The 25,822-nt window shown below is 43.8% G+C and overlaps 1 protein-coding gene across 3 annotated transcripts in view; it reads left to right on the top strand.

The window, feature by feature from the left end:
- Positions 1-25,603, top strand: part of sdsl (serine dehydratase-like) — a 42,350-nt gene extending 16,747 nt beyond the window's left edge. For all 3 annotated transcript variants that reach the window (XM_078227008.1, XM_078227010.1, XM_078227009.1), the window contains exons 6-9: positions 7,619-7,707; positions 14,564-14,791; positions 20,312-20,436; positions 23,525-25,603. In XM_078227008.1, coding sequence (XP_078083134.1) covers positions 7,619-7,707; positions 14,564-14,791; positions 20,312-20,436; positions 23,525-23,718 — 636 coding nt within the window. In that variant the 3' untranslated portion in view covers positions 23,719-25,603. The remainder of the gene's footprint in view (positions 1-7,618; positions 7,708-14,563; positions 14,792-20,311; positions 20,437-23,524) is intronic.
- The last annotated feature ends 219 nt before the right edge of the window (positions 25,604-25,822 follow it).

Here is a 25,822-nt window from a genome sequence, read left to right as displayed (position 1 = left end):
ACGAAGAATGCTGTGTGAATGAGAGCTGCGACAGTAGAATGAAAATGAATGACAAAAAAAATGACACTTAGATAGGAATGGACACGGGGCAAGTGTCGACAAGAAGAAAAAGGCGTTCTCAAAAACAAACGAGAACATAGCGACTGTCACTCCTTCATTTGCTTCAATTTATTTTTAGTATAGCCCGCGAGGGCACAGTACTGAGTTGTCACTGTCCATCTGTTTGCCATTGTGTTTGAAATGGTTTCAAATAGCTTGCCTATTTAGTAAGGAATTGGCTTAACGCCTGCCTCGGTGGAGGAGGCAGAATCCCTGTCTGCCTTGATTTTGGCTGTTCTCTATCATTGTTAGCACATTAGCTGCAAGAGCAGTGAATAGAGGTTTTCGTGACACCCCAGTGCTGTCTGGGTTAATAAGCAGATCTGCAGGTCACCACGATAGGCCAGATTGTGTGGGAGGGGAGGGGGTGTGGGTGGGGTGTGGGGACAGTGCAAATGAGGGCAAGAATGGGACATCACCTCGAGCCAACCTGTTTAATCCAGGGTTGGACTTTTGAAATATTTCCCACCAAATCGGAAATGCATTCAATGCCAGCAGATAGAAACCATCACCTACGTTTGGGATGGCACTGCTGCCTCACAGCCCCAGGGACCTGGGTTCAATTCCAGCCTGGGTGACTGTCTGTGTGGAGTTTGCACATTCTCCCCATGATTGTGTGGGTTTCCTCTGGGTGATCCAGTTTCCTCCCACAGTCCAAAGATGTGTGGGTTAGGTGGATTGGCCATGCTAAATTGCCCCTTCGTGTCAGGGGGATTAACAGGGTGAATAAATGGGGTTATGGGGATGGGGCCTGGGTGGGATTGGTGTTGGTGCAGGCTCGATGAGCTGAATGGCCTCCTCCTGCACTGTAGAGATTCTATTCTTTCTATTCTATTCTAAATATAATTGTTAGCATTAAGGCAGCCAAATGGTGGCAAAATAAGAAAAAACTCAAGAGCGTTTAATGATGGATCTTATGGGTCCTTGTGTGGCAAATGCCCCAAATGTGCATTGCACGATCTTGGACGAGTTGCTCACAGTTCGTTACTTCATGTATGCTATATGCGAGGATTGGCAAATCCACCCTAATATATCATATCTATTTTTATAAAGTTAAAACACCTTCAGGAAAACATCAACAGATCTACATTCACGCATCCAAAATACACAAATAAAAACAGAAAGTGCTGGAAAAACTCAGCAACTCTGGCAGCATCTGTGGCGAGAGAAACATTGAGAATTAACATTCCACGTCCAGCATGATTCTTCTTCAGAACCATTGCTGCCAAACCTGCTAAGTTTTTCCAGCACTTCTTGGATAGATGTTTTACAGCCCCTCCTGCCGGCAGAATTTTCCATTCCCACCGAAGTCAATGGAGTTTTGAACAGCTCGCCATATTTTACAGCCTGGCCCCTACCTCAGCAGGGCCATAAAATTCCTCCCTCTGTTTTCATTTCAGATCTCCAGCACCCGCATACTTTGCTTTTATCAAAATGCACAGACGTCAATAATGGTCAAATAATATTAGTTTTGAATTGCTTCTGTGTTCCTGGTACTGCATAATTCGCAAATCACAACTTTGACCATCTTTCTGGTTACTGGAATGACGGTCTAAAGGATTGAGAAGACCCATAGGGTGGGATTTTCCATCCGCGCTCGCCCTAAGGCTTGAAATTCCCGCCTGAGGTCAACAGACCTTTGCATCCCCTGCCTCCCCTTTACTATGATTCCTGTGGCAGGCGGGATGGGAAATTTCCACCCATGGAGTATGAAATTTCACGTGTGGCCTGAATACATGTATCAAGGTGCCTTGCTGCCGCTGTTTTTCCAATTGCAAGCTTCTCAACCAAGCTGCTCTTTCGACCTTGCTCCCTCTTTGACCTTGTGCTCAGTGCCACTGGAGGCGGTTACTCCACCTCATTTAATTTCCTGTGCTGCCACTGACTTCAGCAGCAGTGCCGTGAAGCAGATACATCGGTGGTTTCAACTGATTCAAGTTTCATGTTCATGGTCAAGATTTAACCCTTTCACTGTGTCTCCTTCCAGTTCCAAAAGCACAACCATCTGTGGCTTTTCTCCCTGCCGCGGTTTGTATCACCACTTTGCATGTTCAGACCAACACGACAGGCCACATACTTACATTTCAATGCACCTAATTTCCATGACAACGAACCTTATTTGCATAAAGACCTTCTCATTTATTTGCAAACTGGCACATTTAGTTGCAAGTGAATTATATCCTAAGTAATGACAGCACTACAAGACATAATAAATCATGGATTAAATGTAACTTTCGTTGCATGTAGGATAAGTATTTTTGGAGTGTTTAACATTGTTAGAAGCAATCGGTTTGGCTACATGTTATCATTGACAATCATGGGTATCATCTGTGAAACGTCTACATGAAAACATTTGGGGGAATGGAGAGCAGCAGGGAACAAAGCTAACCTGTTTGAGCTTTATTTATCTGTGCCAAGACCATGTTTAAGAAAGGACGAAGAATCCACTTGTTCCTGAGCTACCGCGGGATTTTACGGCCTCGCTCGAGGGAGACTGGAAATTCCCGCCCAAGGCCGACAGACATTTCCATTGTCCGCCCCTCACCTGCTCCAATTCCATAGAATTCCGGCGACCATCTCTGAGGCAGGAAGCTGTTTCCTTCATAATTCTAAGACCTGAAGAGGCCATTGAGCAATTGATTAATTGCCTTTGCGTAGCTGGAATCTGCCCATGTATTCCATTATTTACAAGGCACTCCAGTCTCATAGAATCCCTATAGTGCAGAAGCAGGCCCTTCGGTCCATCAAGTCTGCACCAACTCTCCGACAGATCATCTTACACAGACCCTTTCCCCGTAGCCCCACGTATTTACCCCGCTAAACCCCCTAACCCACACATCTTGGGACTGTAAGGGACAATTATTGTGGCCAATCCACCCCAAGCTGCACATCTTTGGAGTGTGGGAGGAAACCGGAGCACCTGGGGGAAACCCACGCAGACACGGGGAGAACATACATACTCTACACAAACAGTGACCCAAGGCCGTAATTGAACTCGGGTCCCTGGCGCTGTGAGGCAGCAGTGCTAACCACTGTGCTACCGTGCCGCCCTCAATTTGGACTGGACAGTTTAGGGAGAGGGTAATGTTTAATTGGCTTGTCGAGTGAGAATAATTCGACTCACCAGGTTTTGAAACCTAGACCTGCTTCAGAAAAAGCTGAATGGTTGGCAAAGGTGCCAATTAAAGTGCGTGCGCCGACATTTCTCCCCACCTTTCTTAAAGCTTTTTGCCTCTGCTGGGATCCAGTTGCACGACTGTTAACAGCTTCTTGTTCTGCTGATCCAGCAGTCGTTTGGTTGCACATGAATCTCGCAAGTGATCATCAGTATTTACCTCCTTTGCGGACACCAAAGCTGAACCAGACCTCATTCCCATTCGGCATCTTCCAATCCAAGCTTGAAAATCTGCAATGAGAAAAGCCCTTGTTGCCATGGCAGTTGGTGGAATCTGAATTCAGTAAAGATCTGGAATTAAATAGTCTTAATGATGACCATGAAACCATTGTCGCAAAAACCCATCTGGTTCACTAATGTCCTTTAGGGAAGGAACGTCTGCCACTCACTGGTCTGGCCTAGATGTGACTCCAGACCCACAGCAAGGTGGTTGACTCTTAAACGCCCTCAGGGTTGGGCAACAAATGCTGGCCCAGCCAGCGATCCCATGAACGAATAAATTGGAAAAAAAAACATTTCCTCAGTGGTGCACTTGAGTGAGATTTGAATTCACAGCTTTCTGACTTCGGAGACTTAATGTTCCCATCTTAACCTCCCCCGTGCAGCACAACCATTCGACACATTTAAAGTAGCCTTGTTTCCAGGAATAGAGTGGGGAATATTTCTGCTCTCAGTTGCACTTCATGGCAAGTGCGGTCAGCGCTGCGGCGCAGTGGTTAGCACTGCTGCCTCTCAGCGCTCAGGCCCAGGTTCAGTTCCGGGCTTGGTGACTGTGTATGGAGTTTGCACGTTCTCCCCATATCTGCATGGGTTTCCTCTGCGTGCTCCGGTTTCCTCCCACAGTCCAAAGATGTGCTGGCTAGGTTGATTGGCCATGCTAAATTATCCCTTGGTGTCAGGGTAAATATGGGATTACGGGGATAGGGCCTGGTGGGATTGTTGTCGATGCAGGCAGGCGATGGGCTAAATTGCCTTCTTTTGCACTGTAGGGATTCTATGATGGAATTCTGAGGGGAGGGGGGCAATTTATTTTGCTTTATTGAGTATTAATAACAATTTTTCCATATTGCCTCATGGGTGTTGACTGCTCCAACATAGATTGTATGGACACGCAATTTTGTTACTTAATATTAAGGAAGGGACCTTAGCTCTAAACAAACTGAAGCCTGCTAGGTTACCAAATATAATTGGGCTCTATCTCAAACACAATTAGACCAATAACATCATAAATCACAGCACTACGGTGCAGTAAAAGCTAAATATATGGATCTCAGTGTAATTTGTTTTAATTAGATAGAGTTCATTATCACTTCTATCCCATTTGTTATTTCCAAGAACAGGCAGTCCCACCTGTCCAGTGACAGGAATGGTCAATCGAGAGCCATTTACTGCATTCACACCAGGAAACATATTTCAAAACTAGCCAAGACGAAAATAATCCCCACGTGTGTCACACTCCAGGAAGTAGTTTTGAGGAAAGTTATTTTTAAAGCCACATTTTAACAGGTTATTTGCTTTATATAACTTGTTGAAGAAAAAAACCTCAATGAAATCAGCCAGAACTGTGATTCTCAGAAACCATTAACTCAGCTTGAGGCCTTTCTGCCTCCAGTTTGTGTCCAACCACCGATTTACATTGAATGTACAGCACAGACATAGGCCGTTCAGCCCATCTGATCCATGCTGCTGGTTGTGCTCCACACAAACTGCTTCCCAAACTCCTTCACCTAATCCTCACAACATTTCCTTCTTCTCCTTTTGCCCTCATGTTGATTAAGAATTTCTTTAAATGCATCTATACCAATAACATCAATGGTGAGTTCTGCATTCTGACCACTCTCTGGGTAAAGACGTTTCTCCTGAATTCTCTATGGAATTTATTAATGACTAGTTTATATTTATGAACCCTTTTTTGTCCTCCTAGAACCATAGAATCCCTACAGTGCAGAAGAAAGCCATTCAGCCCATCGAGCCTTCTCCGACCACAATCCCACCCAAGCCCTATTCCCGTAACCCCACATATTTACCCTTCTAATCCTCCTGACACAAAGGGGCAATTTAGCATAGCCAATCAACCAAACCCACACACCTTTGGAGTGTGGGAGGAAACCGGAGCACCTGGAGGAAACCCAGGCAGATACGGAGAGAATGTGCAAACTCCACACAGACAGTGACCCAAGGCCAGAATTGAACCCAGATCCCTGGCGCTGTGAGGCAGCAGTGCTAACCACTGTGCCACCGTGTTGCCGCCCACTGTGCCACCCTCTTCCGCAAGTGGAAACTAATGATCAGTGAAAACAATTGGCTCTAACAACATTCACTTCTGCCTTTCAACCCCTCTTGTTGGTTCACCTGGAGAACCTCCTATCCCAGTAAAAAAAACTATTGGGTGCACACCACGCTCCCGCTGCAGTGAAAATGGAGATTTTGGCGGCAAGTCAAATCTCCGTTCACTGCAGCAGGATGGGAAATTCCCGCTGGCATGAATGGTCGGAAAATTCCGGCCATTGTTTTTCTTGAGATGCTGACGCGGAATTGATGAGTTAACTATCTGCGTAAAATGCTCATTGTGGTGTTCATGATAACAGAATGATAGCTGTCACTGTAGCTCGAAAGTAATTCATTGCCGGAAATATTTTGAAGATTTTCAGTGCGATAATTAACCTTTCTGGAATGTGCTAACACTGGGTAAGAAAATTCAACTTGCACTCTTAGTTGCTGGTCACTATTGAAGGAGAGACCCTGCTCCTTGATTAACTTTGTGCTGACACCTACAATACAAAGCTGTTTATAAATCTGTGGAAGCTTTAGGGAAATGAGTGATTACACATGAATAAGTGAAAAGTATTTGCATGGTTTGCAAACACTTTGCCGTTCCTATGAGGGCAATTACATTTTAATCCAAGGGCCTAGTGCCATTAATGGAAAAATCATTAATGGAAACAATAACCTACTCTATGACTCTATTGAGGGCAATTGGGACTAGCTTAGGGGTTTAAAAAAAAGGTGGCATGGACAAGTTGGGCCGAAGGGCCTGTTTGCATGCTGTAAACCTCTATGACTCTAACCTGCTGTTTGAAGTTCAACATTGGAGTCGGACCATAGCCTTGATTTTGTGATTCTGATAGATTCTGCAAGGAATGGCTAGCTGGTAATGCAAAGCTAGCCAAAGGTGAATTGACCTCATTGTCCATAATTTTGTGGGATTAAATCATTTGAATGATGAATGGTTGTGAAGGACATTATATAAATGCACTTTCTTTCTATGAGTAAACTACTTTCTTATTGAGGCACAACAAAAATGTTATAACATGAATGTTGTAAAGCAAGCAAATCATTCAGGAAAAAATATGTTTGGCAATGAATTACAGAAGGACAATTGAAACTGCAACAATGTTGACTGATAAGGGAACAATATGGATGTAAACTTTCAAGGCCCTGAGATTTAATTCATGCCTTCAATGTGTCAGTAGCTGTTTATTTTTCTCTTAATGTGTACTGCAGTTTGTTTTTAGCCTGGACAGTATGTGTGGGCAGGTTGGTTGATTAGAGAACATGGCAGCTGACTCGATTTGATTTGACTTATTATTGTCACATGAAAAGTGAAAAGTATCGTTTCTTGCGTGCTATACAGACAAAACATACCATTCATAGAGAAGGAAAGGAGAGGGTGCGGAATGTAGTGTTACAGTCATAGCCAGGGTATAGAGAAAGATCAGCTTAATAAAAGGTAGGACCTTTCAAAAGTCTGATTGTAGCAGGGAAGAAGCTGTTCTTGAGTCGGTTGGTACGTGACCTCAGACTTGATCCTGGCCTAACCAATGTCAGGTCTCATTGGATAATAATACATTAAACTATCAAAATATCTCGCAACACCTCAACCCAAGCTCATTGAATCTTCTGAGCAAGAGGTCTAGCTGAGTTGCATCATTCCCACTCCTTAGCATGAGGACACCGAATGCAATTATGGGATTTGAACATCTTGTTGATTTGCATGGTACAGTTCCACACCATGTGAAATAGCTGAACCAGTAGGTAGTTCAACTGGTTTCCTTATAATTTCATTTATAAGTTCAATTCTTTACCCTTGAAGAGTGCTTGATAAAAAATAATCGCTTTGAAGCTCAACTGTTCACATGTTTTAGTGTGACATCCAAATGTTTGCCTCTGTTTTGAGACTGTTTGCTCCCAACTTCCTTTGACACCCTGGAGCTGTGCATTCTACCATGTAGAATGGTCCAGGCAAGGAGCAAACATTGCTACTACTTTGACTAAAGCAGGATGTGACGATAGAGATTTCTTTAATAAATAATACTAATAAATCTTCTCAAAATGTTTTGCTAGGTTTGGGATGATGCTAATGAGCAAGCGTTAAAACTAGCTGAAAATGACAGCTGGGTGTATGTTTCTCCCTTCAACCACCCATTGATCTGGTAAGGATTCATCAAAATATCCGAGTCAATTCATTGAAAAAAAAGGTGATGGCAAATATCAAGATATTATTAGTTCATTTCTTTATATTGTCCTCTTAAATTACACATTAAGACCAAAATATTTCAACAGCTATTGAAGAAAATGAACCTGCAATTGTGGATTTGATTATTTTGACAACATTTTTCTAATCCTGAAATTAAAGATACACACGTTAATTTTATCAGTTTTAAATCCTTGTTACTGAGTATTTTGGAAAGTTTAGATGTGATTGATAGTTTCAGAAATGTTATATCAAATGCAGTGAGTGTCACATTGCAAGGAATCTTACATGGTGATAGACACGTGGTAAAGAATTGTCTATGGAGAGAGCGACACAAAATGTTATGAATAATGTCTAGAGTTACAATGAATGACGCATAGTCATGAGGCATTTAAAAGGAATTAAGCACAGTCAGAATTCATTTACAGTCAAATTGCCTCTCAGTCTGTTCTTTTCCAGAGTTTGCAGTTCACACCTTCTGAGCCCATTTGATTATTATCCTGGGAATTATTTTTGTGGCCCTCTTTGGCAAAATCTCGATCTCCCCCATCAAATGGAGAGACTAAAACTGGACTCTGTATATTAATCGAGACCTAAGCAAGCTCTTGATAACCAGAGTAACATATATGGTCAAGAGTCAGTTACAGGGAGTGACACTGTCAGAATGTTATAAAGGGAGAGACACTTAGTTGGGAATTGGTTACTGGAAGCGGCGGGAATGGACCACAAGGAGTGACACATGATCATAATCTTGGACAAGAAATGATACTGTTTATTATTGCTCCATGTCATAAGTGTTCTATTTTCTTTCCACCCATTTAAATTATGTGCGTGATTGACAGATTACACATGTCAACTCAGATGACACCATATCAAGTTGTGGCATAGCACTCATCCATAGGCAGTGTGTTTACCACTGTATTGTAGCCATATATGGATCAGCACAAAGAAAAGAGGCTAATTTATCTATGCAATCCAAACCGTCTAAAGTCCTAAATTAAGACTGGTTTGTATGGAACTAATATGATTTTTAAAAAGTTTATTAGTCACAAGTAGGCTTACATTAACACTGCAATGAAGTTACTGTGAAAATGATATCCTGTATAGTGTAAGTTTTGGAAGAGGAGCTATATGTCTGCATTAAGCACTATCTGGTTATTTTAATTTGAAGGAGAATTATTTGCTAGAATCCCTACAGTTCAGAGAAGGTCATTTGGCCCATTGAGCCTACACCGACAACAATCCCACCCAGGCTGTATCCCCTTAACCCCACATATTTACCCTGATAGCCCCCCCCCCCCCCCCCCCCCCACACCTAACACTGAGGTTCAATTTAGCATGGCCAATCCACCTAACCTGCACGTCTGTGGGAGGAAACCGGAGCACCCGGAGGAAACTCACACAGACACGGGGAGAACGTGCAAACTACACAGAGACAGTGTCCCGAGGCCGGAATTGAACCCGGGTCCCTGGCGCTGTGAGGCAGCAGTGCTAACCACTGTGCTGCACAGTGCGGAGCGCGATGTGATTTTGGTTATAACATTGCTTCACCCCCTCCCCTCCCCCACCTCTCGTTTAAGTGGTGCCAGGGAATCCAGAGTGAAAGTCCACTTTAAAGGTTGATAGTTTCATCTTTCTAAATAAGCTGCTGGGTGTAAATAGTGCTTTTTAAGCACCTCGAAAATAACAGCGCTAAAAATAACATTGGTGGATTTATGATCTGTCATGTTGGCCACTACTAATCCTGCAGGTTAGTTAATTCCTGGACTACTTACTTGAAAGTTAGATGCTTAAAGCAAGGGAACATTTTGAATCCCATTTGGTGTACTTGGCTGCAAAATGACACAGCTGTGATTTCAGCAAGGGATCTGTACAAATTGGTTTCTCCTAATGTTTCTCACGATATTTTTGTGCTGTGTAAGGTGCCCTGCTGCAACTCCTGCTGCTTGATGTAATCAATCATCCACTTGGCAGATCTTGGTCTCCAGTATTTGCTTACTCACCCAGTAAAGACAAACACCATTGATGATCGATGGCCGTACACAAACTGACTGCAGTCCATTAACTTCTCTTTCCATTCAGGGTTTGATCAATTACTACCACAGTCTGCTCCGCCGTTGAATTGCAGCCATGTAGACTCCTAAGTAAACATGACAAATTCAACTTAATTGAGACCCCTCCTTTCTTAATTATTCTTACACCCAGCGTGACAGCCAGCTCACCTGATTTAATGCTTGTTATTGCTGATCTTCCTTCGAAAACCTACTGGGTGGCACATCTGTGCATTTGGCACCAAACACCTGTTCTGATTCACAAGTGTTCTTTCACCATTTTATTCTCTACTCATGAATGCAGAGAAACTAGAATCGTAGAATCCCTACAGTGCAGAAGAGGCCATTCGGCCCATCGAGCCTGCGCCGACTGCCTGACAGAGTATCTTACCCTCTCCCCCATCCCATTCCCATAACATCACACCTTTCCCACGGCTATTTTATCTAACCTAAGGCGCAATTTAGCATGACCAAGCCACCTAACCTGCACGTCTTTAGGCTGTGGGAGGAAACCGGAGTGCCCAGAGGAAACCCACGCAGACACGGAGAGGACATGCAAACTCCACACAGAAGTCATCCAAGACCAGAATTGAACCCTGGTCCCCGGCACTGTGAGGCAGCCGTGCTAATCACTGTGCCACCATGCCACCCTACAGCTAAACTAGAGCTAAAGACTTTTCAGGGTTATTTCCAAAAATTTGAGTTCAACCAAAAGTTTGCACATTGAAGTTGGTATGGTGATTTTAAATTTAAAGATTAGAAGAGCATTTGTTAATTGAATTGACTAGTTTTTAGTTTTGAAATTCTGATATTCCTGGATTTTACCAGCTTGTGTTGCAAGATAGGTGCTAATGTCTTTATGTCAAGTGCACCAAGGTGCGACTCTTGTCCTCTTCATGCCAGGCTGGCACCAGAATGTTGTTTAGGTCAGAAATGCCCTGGAGGGGGTAGGTGGAGCAGCCAGTTATACCGTCCATTTAACTCTTATGGTTTGGGTCCAGACCAGTTGGATTGAACAGTCTCTGTTCAGCTACAACTGTCCTAAGTTATTTGAGTTAGATAATCTCAACCCGGCTTCAGTGAGCAACAAAACCCCTGAAAGCCATTGAAAAGACTTACAGGATGTCTCAGTTGATTCACAAAGTTTAAGGGCAAGGGGATTGAAAAAGTCACAGACAAAAGTGAACCATGGGAAAATCCCTGATGCAGATATGAATCTGCAGACAGGTGCTGGAGCTCTGTTTGAGGCGATTGTGAATGAGGTGATGACAGGGAGGGTCACACCTTGTAACACCATCCCCATACCCACATTGTAGCCTATCTAGATGGATGGAAGATAGCTTTGTGGCCAGACTGTCACTGGCTATGGTGCATTTTAGATTGGACAACTGATATTAATAGTTACAGATTAAGAGTATCCCTCGTAAGTCATTCAAGAGGATAATGAACCAACTGTTGACTCTCATGGGGAGATGGTGGCATCGTGGTATTGTTGCTAGACTTATAACTGAAGTTCAAATCCCACCATGGTAGAATTTGAATTGATTTTTAAAAAAATCTGAAATTGAAAGTCTAATGAACACCATGGCTGGAATTTTACTGGCACACCCGCCTCAATTCAGGGGGCGGGCGAGGCTTGGAGAATGGCATTCTCTGTTAGCCTCGGGTGGGATTGTACGAACCTCGGGCGGATGTGCCGATGAAATTCCGTCCCATGAATCCGTTGTTGATTGTCATAAAAATGCAACTGGCTCGCTAATGTCCTTTAGGGAAGGAAATCTGCCATCCTTACCTGGCCTGGCCTACATGTGACTCCAGATCCACAGCAATGTGGTTGACTCTTAAATACCCTCTGAAACAAGGGCAATGGGGGATGGGCAATAAATACTGGCCAGGCCAGTGACGTCCACCTCCCGTGAATGAATTTTAAAAATGTTGCAAATGACTTTATGTACTCCATAGTTTCAGATTATGCAACAAAAAAAATGCAGGAAGTAAGGGTGCTGGCAACTGGAATCATGGGGTGAAATTTCCTGGCCCCTCCCACCTGTGGTATTTTCCATTCCCATTAGTCAGTTGGGTTTTGAATGACAAGATGCATTTTATGGCCTCTTTATGTCCTTATCCTGCCCAGCCTCATTTTCTAAGTTGGTGGGTAGCATGGGAAAGTGCCAATAAAACTTTGCCCTATCTCGGGCGGGAAAGGTAGGGTGGGGGAGTGGGGGGGAGCGGGGTGACACTATGATGGGGCTGCCAAATTCTGCCCTTGGATCCTGAATAAATTCTGAATCATAGAAACCAACTGATCTAAAGCACATCGAGATAAATCACATCCCTCTCCAATTGTAAGTATGGTGATTAAAATGATTACTGCTTAAAAAACATTGGGTAGCGTTTTGAAGATGGTGATGATTGGCGCTCGCCATCCTGAGAGTCAATGTGTAACATGCAACTTCCAACTCTTGAACTCCTGCCATTTAATGCTCACTTGAGCGTTGATTGGCAGTGGGTGCTACTTTCCCCTGCCCTTGGAAGGAAATACCACCCGAGAGAGCTGTCGGCCACTCTTAACCTGGCCAAGCACAAGACTGCAGTGGCCAGAAGTGGTGCTGCAGTGCGCTGCCTGGGACAAAGAACTGGAACCGTTGCAAAGATAAGCCTCGGGAGTGGAAGGCTAGCTGGCACCCGGGCGGGGGGGGGGGGGGGGGGGGGGATCATGGGGGGGTGGGGGATGGGTTATCCCGGCATTTTGGAGATAGGCCGGGGAGAGGGGGTCCCGAGCTCCAAAGTCCCAGGGGCAAGGGCTACCAGCTGGCTTAACAATTGTGGCTGGGTGGGATAAGGCTCTTAAATGGCCACATAAGGACCTTAGGGTGGGATTCCCGCCCCAGACCCTGCACCGCCCAAGTATGAAATTGTGACTGGATTTGGGCAGACAGGTTCCCAGGGTGAATCCCATCCATTCAATTTTGCACTCCCCCTCCTCCTCCCTCCCCCACACCTCAGAACCTACTTTTGTGGGGGGGGAAACTCTGCCCATTACAACTTTTATTCACGGTGCAGTGTGCCAATTGTAATCAGTGGTGCTGAGTTCATCTCCAGCTCCCGCTAATTAATGTCTCTGTCCTTTGGATCTTGCATGCCTTGAATCTAGGAAGCCTGACACTGGCCCCTTTGTTTAAAACCATCCTTAATTGACAAAATTGAAATTGAATTCAAGTGAGTACACAGGGTGAGTGGCGTGGAAAATAGAAAACACCACATTTGGACACAATAATGACATGACGGTATGCTATTCTGATTTAATGAACCTTGGTAGTTTTGTGCAGTTTATGATCTTGCGTGAGCTATGCACCAGAATACTTGCCATCAACATGCAAGGTACTGCTGTAAGGTGCTTATTTCAGCCTTGCTGCTCATAAATTTGACACATCAAATGAGCTGACAGCTTCAATAAAGAAGTTTAAAACATGATTTATAAAATGATCGGTGGAAGCAGAAACAATTCGAGGGTTCGAAACGTCTAGCTGGAATGACTTGTGCTTTTAGATTCACCGTTGTAGAAGTGATCAAGAAATCAATGGGGTTGACTCTGGGCTGATGAAATTCATGTTAAATTTATTAGTACAGTTACTTGATGTGTTTCTGCACAGCCACCTTTTACAGGTGGTGGCATGGTTGCACAGTGGTTAGCACTGCTGCCTCACAGTGCTCAGGGACCTAGGTTCGATTCCTGGCTTGGGTTACTGTCTGTGCGGAGTCTGTACGTTCTCCCCGTGTCTGCATGGGTTTCCTCCGGATGCTCCACATTCCTTCTGAAAGACCTGCTGGTTAAGTGCATTGGCCATGCTAAATTCTCCCTCAGTGTACCCAAATAGGTGCCGGAGTGTGGCGACTAAGGGATTTTCACAGTAACTTCATTGCAGTAATAATGTAAGCCTACTTGTGATACTAATAAATAAACTTTTGAAAAAACAGAAATAGATCTGAATACTCAAATCTTACCCAACCGGAGCTTTTGTATTTTATTGAATGGTCCCTTCTGTTCTTTATGGAAAAAGTTGTTGGCTTTGCTTCTGACTGAAGCTGAGGAAGATGAAGAAAGTACATGGTGCCAAGAGGTGTTACGGGAAATAACACTATTTAGACTTGCAACGCCATATATGCATGTCAATAAGACTTACAGAATAACTTCAGCTGTACCAGGCAACATGGGTATTAGTTTCTACCACTGTGACTTCTATCAAATAGATGTGGTCCAAATACAATCTTGAAATATTTCTTGGCAGATCAATGTCAAGAATGTAGCTGATAGGTTTGGCTGCATATTGAAGCAGTATTACACTTTGTAATGACTCGGTTAAACTCCTCTGAGCACTTGGTGAAAATAATAGCAAGCATGAACTGTAGATAAACCTTCCCCCAGAGTTAGCACTAATGGGGAGATTAATTTCACCTTGGCATTTTCTGCACATACCAAGAGCCCTGATTAGAAAGTTGCCCACCCGCAACATGTGATTTACCAGCCGCTAAATCCAAAGTGCATGCCAAGGAAAATCCCTCCTTAATACTTTGTCGGCAGCATTTTATCTTTCCCTTTAGATTTCAATCGGTGATTGTCCAAGGTTCAGGAAATAACAGATTCCCTAGCCTTGTAACTCTGTGCAGTGCTACATTACAGCACAATGTCTTTCATTCAGAACTTGGAAGTCTGTTGGATGGGAGAGCTAAAGATATTTTTTTCTTTGAAAATTGAATCCTAAGGGAAGGGCATTCCAGTGTCGTGAAGGAACTGTGGGAGTCGATGCCGGACAAACCTGGGGCTATCATTCTGTCGGTTGGAGGTGGTGGCCTGCTCTGCGGAGTGGCAGAAGGGCTGAAGAAAGTTGGTTGGTGTGACGTGCCTATAATTGCCATGGAGACGAAAGGTGCTGAAAGTCTAAATGCAGCAGTGAAGGCTGGGAAGTTAGTCACCCTCCCCGATATCACAAGGTATAGTGAAAATATTGATAAAACTTCATACATCCGTATTTTAGTTCTTTTGCCAAAGGGATAGAGATATAATGGTAATTTTGCCAGTTGTGTGGAGGCTGGGGGTGGAATGCTCACTGAAAGGGATGCAGCTTGGAGAATGTTTGCAACATTATAATGTTGATCTTCTGTCCTGTACTCCTTTCGAGAGCAGCTCCCTGTTGACACTGAGGGAATGGTGGATTTTCCCTCCAGTAATGCATAACTCAGAACCGAATACATAACCAGGTGATCCTCCTGACACAGAAACCCAGTGCAAAAGTCACCTCCCGGTAGCAGAGTCACATTGGTGGAATCTGGTCCTACTTTTCAGGATTATTCACCTGGGACTTCTTTATATAGCTCACTGCAATAGTCTGTATTATAGTCTGCTATATTATAGTCCAATCATGGTCCCCGCATGAGGGACAAACCAGATCCAAGCTGACAAGACAAGACGTTGCAACCCATCTAGGGCTCGATCAAACAAGATCCAAGCTGACAGCATGAGGTATTGCACCCCCTCCCGGGCTTGATCTAACACTTTATCTTAGCCAAAAGACCGAGATTGCTTTGAAAAGTTTTATCAGGCAAAACGTCGGTTTAACCTCGTTGGCAGCCCTAATCCTTTACTCAACCCTAGCTGGGACAAACCATGATCGCAGGCATCAGCACACCCCAAGTGCAATGGGCTAGCCTCATTCCCTGCCTGATCATGGTTTCACCCCTGCCAGGTAAAACACTCCGTTACATGGGAGCTCCTTAATTGCCTTATTTACAAGCCAATTACGAATTGCCCAACAGCTTGTACTGTTAAATAATGTTTCGACAGAAAAACTCCACATTGACTGCTACAAAAAAGGTGATTCCTAATCAATCTGTAGCTGATAAATAATTCCCTGGATAGCCTCCTTACCTTTGGTCCACTAACTGTTGAAATTAGTTGTATTATATGATAGAATCCCTACAGTACAGAGAGAGGCCATTCGGCCCATCGCGTCTGCACCGACCACAATCCCACCCAGGCCCTACCCCCATATCCCACCCACTAATCCCTCTAACCTACGCATCTCAGGGGCAATTTTAGCACGGCCAATCGACCTAAGCCGCACATCTTTGGACTGTGGGAGGAAACCGGAGCACCCGGAGGAAACCCACACAGACACGAGGAGAATGTGCAAACTCCACACAGACAGTGACCCGAGCCGGGAATCGAACCCAGGTCCCTGGAGCTGTGAAGCAGCAGTGCTAACCACTGTGCTACCGTGCCTGCATACTCTAAACAGATTTATTAATATCAAAACCTTTTGATAAGAAGTAGTTGATAGGGCGCATGTCCTCAGAAACACAAGCCCATACTACAGTAGAACCATTGTCTTGGACTGTCAGCATTGTGAAAGAAAGGTAAATGGAATAAACTATCATTGTGAACTGCATTGCCTATTTTAACAAAATGTTAGCAGAAATGCATCAGTGCATTAGGTGTTATTATTACAAAATTGTTATTAACGTTACCTTACAGAATGTTAACAGAGGTGCATTAGTTGCATTAGATGTTATTACAAAATTATTATTACAGAATGTTAGCTGAGGTGCATTAGGTGCATTACATGCATTAGGTGACAGCTTACAAGATATGTCGCCACTGTTACCTAAAAGCAAGAAAGTCTGTTTGCATGTCACTCCCAGTAGCTGAAGGCTCATTATCCCTATATGCTGCCAGTGTCGCCTGACCTTGGAAGGTGTGCTAATTGTATGGAGTAGATTTCCAACATACTGTCTGGCATAAAGCCACTGCTACAAATCACTGCTGCCATAGAAATGACCCCATTTTCATTTCTAATTGTTGTCTTGGTTGGTTTAAAAAAAGTACTTTTCGCAGTTAGAAAAGTTCATGGTTTTGGATCCTTTGCCCTTAACCTGCATTTGCTGTGGACAGCTCTTCTGGTCTGGTGCTGGTAGCTGAAGCAGATGAGGTTCTGGATACCTTCTGAGTAAATGTCCTTAGCGATCCGAAGACTGTGAGAACTGAACTGACTGTGAGACCACACTAACCCTAATGATGACCTTTCTGATGAAGCTCAGTGCTTCACGATGTTGCCACTTGTGACACCGAGCTTGGTTAAGAGGTCATCTGTGTCAATAATTGACACCATTGGATATCAGTAATTCCCGAGAATAAGTGGAAAAGCAAATGGACATCATACGCAGAGATTTAACAATTTCAGGTTAATCAGTACTGAAGAGACATATTATGACCAGTTTTCTAATGATATATGCCAGCAACCCTTGAGTTCTGAGTGTATTATTACTCAATGAAATACAGGATTTGAAAGAGATGTTTATGCAAATTGCAGTTTCTATAACCTTCTCATGATTTTAATGACCTTAAATTTCTATAACTTGAAGTCAAGGAAAATGATACCATTCAGTTGGATAATGGCTAACTGAAAATAAGAATAGGAAACACTGAACATGGAATGAATTAACCTTTGGGTGGTTATCCTTTTATGAACAGCCCCAGGTGAGGTTCCTCAGAAGTTGTTGATTCGGGCGAGACCCCTTGATTTGTCACCATCCGGCTGGGATATCCCCAAATTGTTACAAACCAGAGTGAGGAGGGGTGACTGGCTCCCTCTTTATTCAACCCACCCTCTGCTGCTAGCAACAAAGGTTCAATCTAACACAGTTCCATTTCCCGTGGATACCTTTTCCAAACTCAATAGTTAAGTTTGAAAAAGAACGAATTTAACCAGGCTTTCTTGAGTTAAGATAGAGTAAGTTTATTAACTATTAAAAAGGTTAGGAGAAATGGTAAAACACACGTATCTACATGCATACGGATTAGAAATCAGAATTGAGTTCAATTGTAAGTAAATATAAATAAGTTCTACGGAGCAGTCCTGGAGTTACAAGGAGCAGATAATGAACATTGTGGTCGATATACAGGTTGATTCCAGTAATTGACTTTTGCTGCCGAACAGTTGATTCTTCACTTCAGGTGTTCTTTGGTTTGGTAGGGTGATTTCAGTTCTTTTTCTAGCTGCGACCATTCTGCTGCCTTGTCGACTTATGCAGTCAATGGCTTTAGCTGATTCTGCAAAAGCTGGCTATTCAGCAGGGGCCCTGCCTCAGTTACTGTACCACCTTCAGTGTGGCAAACTTCCAGCTGCTTTTCCCACAGCAAAAACACAGACCGACAGACCAATAGTTCCCTCAGCTAGCTTTGAAACCCAGTCTTTGTGAATTCAAACTGGAGTCCTCTAGTCGGCCTAGGCAATTATACCCAGGGTCGTTGGATGACATAGCCATTATGTTCCTTTGTCATTACCAGAAATGGGAATCAATCTTTGGATTCCGTTAGAATTATCTTTGCTAAGGACCAGATCAGAAACTCCAAGGTATTTTATGAAGTTAGCCTAGATCCTAACTTTTGCAATTGATTTTGGCATTAGGGTGAGCATAAGGTGTTCCACTCCAGGTATGAGTCAAGTGACCCACTAGGAAGCTTTTATCAAAACAAACTTTATTTACGAACACAGTATATGACAAAAAAATTAGCACAATTTTTACCAATTAAAATACTTAAACATGTCAAAGTATAATTCTTAACATTGAGCTATCTCCATTGTTCCAATTTAGCAGTATCCCCACATGGACATAGATCCCTTCTTTAGAACCTGTTGGCACAGAAACAAAAGATAGTTACATGGGGACTCGAGTTCTAGCCTTTTGGCACTTATGGAGAGTGATCCAGCCAGATGCCTGTCTTATAATTCTCATGCAACAACTTCCAACCCAAACAGTAGATTCTCATAGAAAAAGGCTTATTTCTTGGAAGATTCCAGTCTTCACTTCAGACAGAGCAAGAGATACAGAGAAAGCGACCCCTCTCTCTCAAGGTCCCTCAAAGTAGAAGGCCTTGAGTTCTCTGTGAAAGCCTAGCTGTACCCAGTCATACAAATTTACCTGTCAATCAACCTAATCAAGCCCCACTCTGAAATATCCCAAGGGAAAAGACAAAATAGCAGAACCCTGCATTAGTTCAGGTTAAGACAAATATGGTAGCAATTAAGATCAGTTATGCTGCTGCAGTAACAATACAGTGCTGCTGGATCCAGACACAATGGCTCCGATAATAAAAACAAACTGCTACAACAGATCCTGCTCAAAAAACATGACAAATACATTTCTTAAAGCCACAGTGTCATCTCACCATGTCTGGAACCATAGAGAGGGGTTCCATTGTTCATTAGAGAAAGTCATTCCTGTCGGTGGCTAACGGTACATTCTCAGCCATCTTTGAAGTCTGTGTTTGGGTCGGTGCAGCCACAATGGACCAAATGGCCACCTTCTGTGCTGTAACAATTCTGTGAAAACTCAGGTCTTTTTACAGTTCAACATTCCCATGTATGATTCCAGAGTTTTTTCCCATCGTCATAACAGCCCTTCACTAAAATCCATGAATTCTGATAAACATGTGATTAAAGTAGAATTTTAGGTTTGATGATCTAAATGTGTTTTTAGCAACGTGACACCTCAGTACCTTCAAATTGTGACTGTTATGCAAATGGGGATCTGGCCATGAGAAAAAAAATGATTAAAGTAAACAGCAGGGTACCCCTCAGAACAGCAACCTGGGTTTTATTTCCAATACTTCCTGTGTGTTCCTGGCGCTTTCAATTTTAATTTCAGTTTTCCAGTGTTTTTGTCTGAATTTGGTCACTTGAGTGGCTTGTTAAATTGCCTTTTATTGGAGGTCCTGAGAAGAATTAAATAGAATCATAGAATCCTACAGTGCAGAAGGAGGCCATTCAGCCCATCGAGTCTGCACCGACCACAATCCCACCCAGGCCCTATCCCCATAACCCCATGCATTTTCCCTAACTAGTCCCGCTGACACGAAGGAGCAATTTAGCATGGGCAAACCACCTAACCCACACATCTTTGGACTGTGGGAGGAAACCAGAGCACCCGGAGGAAACCCACGCAGACACGGGGAGACCATGCAAACTCCACATAGACAGTGACCTAAGCCGGGAATCGAACCCGGGTCCCTGGCACTGTGAGGCAGCAGTGCTAACTGCTGTGCCACCATGCCACCCTTATATCGATTGTTCCCATCTGATTCAATAATGCCCGTAAGGGCCATCTTTACCTGTTGTGACCCACAGCCATATGATTGACTCTTAATTGTCCTCTGAAATGGCAAAGTTGGACTTTCTCTGCTCAGCATGACTTGTGTTTTGTATGCATATATTTGGTGTGTGTACCTTGTGTAACCCCACTTCTTTTGTCCTACCATCGACAGCTGTTCGGCCCACAGTTCAGGATGTCATCCATTGAACTTAAATCTGATGACTTTTGCTCTTAATATCTGTTCCTTTGGTGTAGTGTCTGTGTGTGTCTCTATGCGTAGCAGTGTCTGCTGGTGTGTGTGTGCATGTGTGTATGCGTGTGGAATGAACTGTTTCTTCTAACCCGCTGTTCTCTTTATAATAGTGTAGCTAAAACCCTGGGAGCTAAAACGGTGTGTGAGATGGCACTCCGGAATGCACTGGAGCACAATGTTCTGTCTGAGGTAATCAGTGACCAGGAGGCTGTGCAAGCAGTGGAAAGATTCCTAGGTAAGATATTTAATTTTCACATAGACACATTGTTGAGAATCAGACTTTGTTCCAATTGCAGATAAAGCTATTGAATGTTATGTTTTGTTTTAATTTGGAAAGTAAGAATTCTCCTCTGCGTTACGGTCGATAACAGATTAAGATTTGAATCGTCTCCTTCCACATCCCACTTTGAAACAAAAACCGACTGCAGCACATTCTGATTAAATGAAGGTATCAGATGTAAAATTAAATCAGTTTCTCTTCCCAGAAGCTGGTGAATTGGTCCTGAGAGTTTTTCACTGCAATAACCAGAGTTGCTTTTGTGAAAATTTGGTGCAATTCCCTTTAAACAAAATACTGCTTTTGCTATAAATGTCAGTTACATTAAAAAGATTTAGACTCTCACTTTTCTTTGGGCGGGGGGGGCAATCTAAATTAGGGCTTATGCCAGGTTTTATACCTCACTTAAATGGCTAAATCATTTTCACAGTGCTTTATTGTAAAATAGGGACACCCCAAAATTGAATGGGCTTGTGTTGCTCCTCTGTGAATAAGATTTCCTTTACCATCCAGCTGTGCATTTATTCGCAATGTGAAAATGTAGCATCATAAAGGGCACAGTTAAGGAAGGAGACAAATGTCCCTTTGTTAATTCTGACCACGCGAATCTAAAAGTTTTGAATGAGTTGCAGTATGATACCTATTTATTACTGGATCCATTGCAAGAATCAGGGTCTTTTTTGGTCACTTTTTTGGTTATCACAAATGAAATGCAGGATCCCACAACTAAAGATTTCACAATTCTGAAAAATAAAGCTTTTGTGAATTTTAAGGAAGGGCTTGCTATCCCTCTTTCACCCCGGAATGATAGTGTTGGTTTATTTTGTTCTTTAAGATGTCTTTCAATAATTTTATCTTAAAGGCAGGTGACCATCTTTTTGGTTTTGGCAAGGTTGCGTGAGTTGGTTGTTGGGGAAACAGTGATGAATAATTTTTTTAATTCATTCGTGGGACATGAGCGTCACTGGCTGGCCAGCATTTATTGTCCATCCCTAGTTGCCCAAAGGCAGCTGAGAGTCAACCATATAGCTTTTGATAGTATCCATTGTGGCTCTATTAAACATTAATGCACAGTGATGAGTGTAGCCTTTGTTTCAGTTTCGCAAACACACAACGGCCAAGGTTCACTGATCTATCCTTATAGACATCTTGTTTCTGTGTTTTGCGATAACCACCACCCAAAGCATTGAGTGAAATCAGGGTCAGGAAAGAGAGTGAGAAAGAGACATGAAAGAAAAAAGGGATGGTTGGAATGAGAGGGAGGCAATGAGAGAGTGATAGCGGATGAGAGATCATAGAATCATAGAATCCCCACAGTGCAGAAGCAGGCCATCTGGCCCATCAAGCCGGCATTGACAATAGTCCCACCCAGGCCCGAGCACCGTAACTAAACATAATTACCCTGCTCACTGCCCTGACACTAAGGGGCAATTTAGCATGGCCAATCCACCTAACCTGCACATCTTTGGACTGTGGAAGGAAACTGGAGCACCCGGAGGAAACCTACGCAGATACGTGGAGAACATGCGAACTACACACAGCCAGTCATCCTAAGCTGAAATCAAACCCGGGTCCCTGGTGCTGTGAGGCAGTAGTGCTAAATACTGTGCCACCATGGGGTGGCATAGTGGTTAACACTGCTGTCTCACAGAGCCAGGGACCCGGCTTGGGTCACTGTCTGTGCGGAGCCACATTCTCCATGTGTCTGTGTGGGTTTCCTCCAGGTGCTCTGATTTCCCTCCACAATCCAAAGATATTCTGGTTTGGTGCATTGGCCATGCTAAATTCTCCCTCAGTTTACCTGGACAGCTGCCGGAATGTGACGATGAAGGGTTTTCACAGTAACTTCATTGCAGAAGTAAGCCTAATTGTGACTAATAAATAAACTTTACTTTAGAGAAAGAAGATGAGGGACAAAGGGAAGAAAGACAATTGGCTGGGGTTTTCTAGCCCTGATATGGCGGGACCTGCCATGGGGTTTGTGGGAGGCCAACCAAAAGTCTACTGACATCCGGCGGGACTGGAAGATCTTGGCGGCCAGTGGGACTGGAAAATCCTGAGTGAAAGAATGAAAGCTATCGAGGAAAGGAATAAGGGGGATAAACAGTTATGAGCGAGGGTAAATGAATGAGAGTGGAGACGAGCAGGGCTTTACTGGAAAGTAAGAATTAGAAAATAGATTTTAAAACTAACAAAGCAGAACCAAAGTTATGATGGTGGATCACATTTCATAATTTTATATATAATATGCTTGATAATTGGAAATACCAGTGCGCAGTGCGCATGAATTCAAGATGGCGCCGGAGAGTGGCGAACTCTTGCGAGCTGTACCTAGGATACCCTCTAATTCTATATTTTACTCTCGTTCTATGCTTCTAATATTCTATTCTAACTCTTTTAAACTCTCTAACTACACCCTAGCTATGACTGTAATGATGCATTCTGCACTCTCTCCTTTCCATCTCTATGAACGGTATGCTTTGTCTGTATAGCGCGCAAGAAACAATACTTTTCACTGCATACTAATACGTGTGACAATAATAAATCAAATCAAAAGCATACCAGTACACTTCTGGCTCTCTGGTCAGTTCACAGTCTCTCTATTTGCATACTGAACTTGAATACGTTGGTCACCTCCATTGTAAATACTGTGTGCTCTCTGGATTGCAGGCTGTTTGCTGCCTTCTGCCAAGTCTACAACCAGACAAGAGACATAATAGGGGCAGTGAATGGGAACACAGCTTGCATTTCAATGCCTGTTCACTGATGCTGCAAGTCCTTTGGCCGCTTATGAAACTCGAGGAGCTGTGCTTCATGCTGTGTGCCAGCACCAAGTGGATTTTTGGTTTAAAAATCACACAGTTTTGATATTGGTTTAAAGATATATATATTTTGTTTTTAGAAAATTCGGGACGTTACTCAATAGCCGGAAGGTCCACATTGAATGTGATGCCTAGGGCTAGGTCTTAGACTAGGCCAGTGTCCTGAGATGATCATTAAATCAGAGCTTGTGACCTGATTGTGAACAATTGGTTCTTTTTTGCAGATGATGAAAGGTTCTTGGTTGAACCAGCCTGCGGTGCGTCACTAGCTGCCATTTACAGCGGAGTAATCCAACGACTGCAGAAGGAGGGACGGTTGGCGCAGGACCTACGGTCAATAGTAGTCATTGTCTGTGGTGGAAGCAGCATCACAATGGCACAGCTTAATGAATATAAAATACAACTGGGGAAAAGCTAAATAAGCAGTTTGTCTGAACGTGACACTTTTCTTATGAGCTATTTCTGTCTGCCAGGCAGTAATCACGTGAAATCATATGACTGGAATTGTTGGCACGCTGGGCACTTGGTGAATTGACTGCATGGCAAGTTTCCCACGACCTAGTTTTCATCCCATGCCCTAATTTTCATCCACTCTCTTCTCACCTATGTTTCAACACTCTCCGTCACTTTTAACAATTTCCACTTTCCTGGCCCTGACTGTCTCCTTTTCACTGTGGATATCCAATCTCTCCAAACTTCCAACCCCCCCTCCAGGATTGTCTCCACTTTATCCTTGAACGGAGGCCCAACCAGCCTCCATTCACCACTACCTTTATCCGCCTGGCTGGATTCGTTCTCACATTGAACAACATTTCCTTTGACTTCACTTGCTTCCATCAAGTAATAGGTATCACTGTGGGAACCTGTATGGGTCCTAGCTATGCCTGCGTATGTGGGCTATGTGGAATATTCCAGTCCTCCTCCTCCTCCGTCACCTCTTTTTCTGGTACATTGACTGTATCGGTGCCATTTCCAGCTCTTGTCCCGAAATAGGAAGCTTTATTGACTTTGCTTCCAATTTCCATACTTCCCTCACCTTCACATGGACCATTGCTGACTTTGCCCTTCCCTTCCCCAACTTCTCAGTTTTGTTTCTGAGGATTAGATATTGACCAATATTCACTATAAGCCCACTGAATCTCACAATTTCCTTGACTACACTCCTTCCCACACTCATCCTGCAGTAACACCATTCTATTCCCCTGGTTGATCCGTTGTCTCTGTTCTAACGATGCCACCTACCATATCAGTGCTTCCCTTTTTGTTTGCCTTTTTCCTCAACTGAAGATTTCCATCCACCATGGTAGACCATGTCTTTTCCATTTCCCACATTTCTGGTCTCACCACTTTTCCCCTTCCAGAACCACAATGGAGTTACCCTTGTCCTCACTTCCATCCCATCAGCCTCCATGCTCAACACACCATCCTCCCCAATTTTGGCCAGCTCCAGCATAATGTCACCAGCAAATATATCTTCCCCTCCCTTGTTTTTTAGGTAATTTAATAGTGTCACAAGTAGGCTTACATTAACACTGCAATTAAGTTACTGTGAAAATCCCCTAGTTGTCATACTTTGGTGCCTGTTTGGGGTACACTGAGGGAGAATTTTTTAGCATGGCCAATGCACCCTAACCAGCACATCTTTCGGACTGTGGAAGGAAACCGGAGCACCAGAGGAAACCCACGCAGACAAGGGGAGAACATGCAGACTCCGCACAGACAGTGACCCAAGCCAGGAATCGAACCTGGGCTCCTGTGAGGCAGCGGTGCTAAAACCTGTGCCACTGTGTCACCCAGCATTCCAATGGGACCATTCTATTCTTGATATCCTGGAATGCTGTTCAATCACCCTCAACATCCCCTCTGCATCCAAAGGCACACTCTTTGCAAGAGCAGGAGCTGATACAGCTTTCCTTGTACCTCCTCTCTTCCTATTGCTTAAGCTCCAACCACTTCTTCCAGGAGAAACAGGGATTTACTGGCACTTCTTTCAATTTAGTATCCTGTATTTGCTGCTCACAATGTGGTCTCCTCTACATTGCCGAGACCAAACGCCGATGGGTGAAAGCTTTGCGGAACACCTCCCATCAGTCCGCAACCATTCACTCAAGCTTCTGGCCGCCTGCCTTTTTAATTCTCTGCTCCACTCCCACTTTGAACACTCTATCCTTGACCTCTTGTAGTGTTCCATTGGGTAGGATTTTCCAGCCCTTCCTACTGGTGGGATCTTCCAGTCCTGCTGAATACAATCCGCCGATGTCCAATGGTGAGCTGCCTTCGCCACCGGAAGAAATGTTGCGGGGGAGGGGGTGGGGGGGGGGGGGGGGGTGGGTGGGTGGGGAGGTGGAGGCTGGAAAATCCCACCCAATGAAGTTTAGTGTAAGCTCAGGAAACAGCACTATTCAGCCTGTTTCAGACAGCAGCTGTTGGAATGATGCTGTTTGACACATCCAAACCTCATTTAGACCCATCTTTTGTTTCTTTACTTATTCCACTGAGGTGGCACAGTGGTTAGCACTGCT

The sequence above is a fragment of the Mustelus asterias genome, chromosome 13 (genome assembly GCF_964213995.1).
Source record: "Mustelus asterias chromosome 13, sMusAst1.hap1.1, whole genome shotgun sequence".
NCBI lineage: Eukaryota > Metazoa > Chordata > Chondrichthyes > Carcharhiniformes > Triakidae > Mustelus > Mustelus asterias.
This window is presented reverse-complemented; position numbering and strand designations above follow the sequence as displayed.